The 4,339-nt window shown below is 42.5% G+C and overlaps 1 protein-coding gene across 1 annotated transcript in view; it reads right to left on the bottom strand.

Annotated features, from left to right (window-relative positions):
- SLC44A5 (solute carrier family 44, member 5) overlaps window positions 1-4,119 on the bottom strand; it is a 50,793-nt gene extending 46,674 nt beyond the window's left edge. Inside the window, exon 1 of the mRNA XM_009883953.1 lies at window positions 4,083-4,119. Within this exon, the coding sequence (XP_009882255.1) occupies window positions 4,083-4,119 (37 nt within the window). The remainder of the gene's footprint in view (window positions 1-4,082) is intronic.
- Between the last annotated feature and the right edge of the window lie 220 nt (window positions 4,120-4,339).

Raw genomic sequence — 4,339 nt, 5'->3', positions numbered from 1 at the left:
TTACAGAAGAATTCAAAGTTTCAAGATACTGTATAACTAGAAAGAAGCAGTCCCTCATTCAACAGACCAGAATTTGGACTTCTTTTGAACCAAGCTACGCAGCTTTATGGGAATTTTTTTTTTAAGTTCAGTAATTATAGAGATTTACTGAGCCAATTTTCGTGCAAGGAAAATTATTCCTTCATTCAAATGCCAACACTACAATACAAATCACTGTTTCAGTGTGCTTTCTCACCACTTTCTTACGGAATTCCTCTTCTGAATATACCTGGTATTAAAGGGTGGTGCCGACATAAGCTTTACGCCACCCACAGAAAAAATACTTATTTTCTTCAATTAGAGAAGAATTCAGCAACTTCTCAAAAGCAAAATTTACTTATTAACTACATGCCAGACTTTGTTCTTGGTTTATATCAGAAAAACCTTACCAAAATACACACAGACCAGTACAATAAACACAGCAGATAATAGAATTCTATTTGCCCTTCATCTGAGGTATGCAGGTCCACCTTACCAAGCTCCTAAAACAAATATATTTTAACACAGAAGAGATTGGGAAAGCTAAAACTTTGCAGGAGCGGTGTGTGACAGCAATGCTGGGCAGTGGGGTGTAAGTTATGCTGTTACACAGGAGCTACGGGAACCCACCATGGTCCAGAAAGCAATTGTACCACACGCATTACCCGATGCTGTGCCAAAACCTGTATTTTGAAGAACCTTTATGTACAGCAATTTCTACAGAAGAAGTGTTTCCACAAAAGAATTTCTCTCCAGAACAATTCAGTCTGTAAGGCTGCTCGCCCTGAGCAGTTCTGGCCGAAGGCACGCTGGGGTACCCTTGTTCCCTGCTCTCACAGAACCCACGTTCAGCACGTCACAACAGCCGCACCAGAGCACGACAGACCCACTGAACGACACCCTGTGTCTAACAAGGGCACACAGTGAACACCTGAGGAGAAATGCACAATCAGGGCAAACACAGTGGTATATGCCTAAAAGTGAGAGAACACAGATTTGCAACTGCACTTTTCTGAGCGACAGGTATTGACTTTGTACTTAATAGCTGTGGCTGAATTTCCTTCTCATTCATTCCATACATCTCGAGTTAACTTGCATAGACTTTACCAACCTGCAACGCCCTACATCACAGAGCGCTGCAGGTTAATGAAACACTGAAGTACCGCCTCCTTCCGTCTGTTCGAAGTTTGCCATCACCCAGCTCACTCCTGTACGGCAGCACGGTGTGCCCCTAGTAATTTTACAGGCTATTACGTTCCTCTTGTCTATCTTCATGAGTCCCAGTCTGTCCAATTGTATCTTGTACATAAGCCATCCCATACTTTTGGTTATGGTTATACCCCTTTTCTGTATCTTTTTCAGTGCTACCACATATCGCTGGGAAAGGAAGGGCCAGAACAGCACAGGGTATTCACCACAGGTATTGGCTGTGATTTATACAATCACATAATGTCTTTTTCTATTTGATCTCAGTACATTCCTAATAATTCTTTCTTACACTACACTTGCTTTTGGGGGCAAACACCTTCACTGAATCATCCACTACGACCCCAGGTTCTCCCTTCGGAATTTTAGCAGTTAGCTCAATCCCACCGCTGTGGGAACCGATCCATTCTCCTTAACATGAACAACGAAGTAGAACGAACACTTTGAAAGTGTGCAGGTGACAAGTGTTAAAATACGTCTAGAGATGGAATCAAAGGGATTTTGATAAACAATTTAACAATTCAAAGTGATTTCCGTACACTGACGAAAGTTCCATTCCCAAATCCATACAGAATAACTGCTTTCCACACTACAGTCGAGAAGAAGCCTAAAGGATTACAGCAGAGGACAGACAGAGAACGAGTCATTGCAAAAAAAAAGTGACGTCATTGCAAAAAAAAGCACAACTCATTGAAGAAGTGTGAGCGTGACTGGTGAAATCACCGTTCCTTGTGCTTGTGGCATGTCAGGCCTCAGCTGAAAAACTATTTCTAGATGACGCCACTAGAATTTCAGAAGATAAGGAGAAACTGGAGAGAATAGAACTGATTAAAGTCACGAAGAGGTTTACAGAGAGTAGTAAACGAATGCAAACTTCACTGACTGTGATTGAGGGAAGGAGCACAAAACACGTCTTCAAGTACCATCTAAAACTGACAGTGACCAGTTGCTCTCAGCTTCCCCTGCCGGAGAGAGAAGGTAAATTCATTTACAGCAAAGACGGTTTCGACTGGGCGTTAGGAAACCTTTCAGAACATATGGGCAGTTATACAGCGGAACTCATTTGCCAAGCGCACTTCTGAACTTTCCCCACCCTAAGCTTTTAAGAATGAATCCACTTAAAGACAAATACCTGTTGGGAAGAGAACAGGGAAACGTACCGTGTCTCAGCACAGAGACAGCCCGGTGGGTCCCCTGAAGTCCCTCCAGCCCCACACCGCCGTACCTGTCTGGTTACGGCCAGAGCACACCCAGCACGCCCCAAACGTATTTCACCCTGCTCATTCATTTTTATCCTTCCTCACAGGCTACGCACTGTTTGCCTTCCAGATAGAAAGGAGGCATTTCTGATCTCCTTGGTACAGCAACAAGCTAGATTTTCAAAAGCACAGCAGACTTTCAGCAGGGAAGCCACACGCTTACATTCTGCATATAGACGTTTTCCCAGTCAGCCCACGCCGTACTGGGAGTTTGTGGAGAGGGGCAGCCTCCCCAGCTCCCGGACAGCCCCATTTAGCAGAACGGCTTTAAAAGGTAACCCACAAACGTCCTCCTTTCCATAACAAAACTGTGATTAACAGAGTGTCCATCACTGTAAATAGCTCTTTTTGTTATTTATGTCATACCTGTATGCTTCTGAAATGGAACAAAGAAAATACATGTCAAAAGATACATGTATTTATGGAGCGTATTCAAGTGTAGTAGATGATCTCCACAATACTGCTACAATGAAAACTAATATCCACTAATTAATAGGCAAGAAAATAAAACCAGACAAAGTACCCCAGAAAACGATTCAAATGGTGACGTCCATCCCCACCAGGGTGGAGGGATGCTGCGAGACAGTAACGCTCAGCAGCAGCAGCACTAAAGTTAATGCAGTACCGCAAACTTCTTCCGAGGACTGCTCCCCGCTGCCAGAGTCGCCCTGCGTCCGCACTGCTCAAACCGGCTGCCTCCGCCGCCCAGCTCTTCACATACACCCCTTACAGGGTACGGAGATTTACACAGGGAAAGGTAACTATATTCTAAGTTAAACATACACTAAAATTCACTGACAGAAGTAGTCTGTAGCATCACTGGAATATTCCTTACCAAAACATACATGATCACAACTTCATGGAACAACAGAAAACAGAAAAATGCTGTTTCGTTCTCATTTTTCAAAATTAGCTATCAAATTCCCTGCCTCGTTACTACCATTCTTTAACAACTGAGAAGATTCTTTGGGGGTAAGGTGGGAATTATTTAAGTTACTGGCATTTATGTAGCTCCTGGTAAAAGCAAACTACTTCCTTAGCGATAAAGCCCAAACGCATTTAGAAAGCAAATTCCGAGCTTTAGCAGTTTGGTAGGCGTAGGGAAGAAAGCAGTGGTGTGGGATAACAACTGTCATCTTTTTGCTGCAATTAAAAATGGAGAAGATATTCTCTCTTTGCAGATGAGACACATCTATCTCACAGGCTGCCTTACAACAGGAAACCTTTAAACCATTAAATTATATTATCACTACAAGCAATATTTCACAAGATATTTCATTTACCAATTTTGACTCCAAACAGCATATGAATTTAATTGCTGCACTTTATTACTGTAATAATTTGTAAAAAACAAACATAAATTACTTCTCTGAAATAAAAATCTACTATATATACAGTTTACATTTGATCTGCAGTTTAAATAAACTTGCAAATGTCAGGGTGGAAAAGAATTAGGATGTTGCTAATAACTGATGAAGTTATGGAAAACCATTTGGGGCTGGATCCAAGCCCACTAACATCACTTGAAATAACCCAGCTGAAATAAATGAGATTCAGATCAGAAGCTCAGGAATTGTCATAAGAAAGCAGGTAAATTACCGTGTTTTCCATAGTAGTTTTCTTCATCTCTCCCCATGTTCGCGTCCCTGGGTCACTTTCGCAAGCCGTGTGAGACACTAACTCGGGGGGAGGAGGACTCCTCTGTTGCCAGCACACTTCCTCCGGCAAGCACAGATACACAAAAATACTATTTAAATCGATTTTAAAATAAAGCTGAGTGTTACAGACTTCTCTGGTCAGAATGGAAATTCACACGGTAGGCAGAGGTGCCCCTCGGCACCTTGCGCGCCTGCCCC

Source organism: Charadrius vociferus, unplaced genomic scaffold (assembly GCF_000708025.1).
Source record: "Charadrius vociferus isolate BGI_N301 unplaced genomic scaffold, ASM70802v2 scaffold423, whole genome shotgun sequence".
Lineage (NCBI taxonomy): Eukaryota > Metazoa > Chordata > Aves > Charadriiformes > Charadriidae > Charadrius > Charadrius vociferus.
Note: the sequence above shows the minus strand (reverse complement) of the source record. Positions and strands in the feature narration are given on the sequence as shown.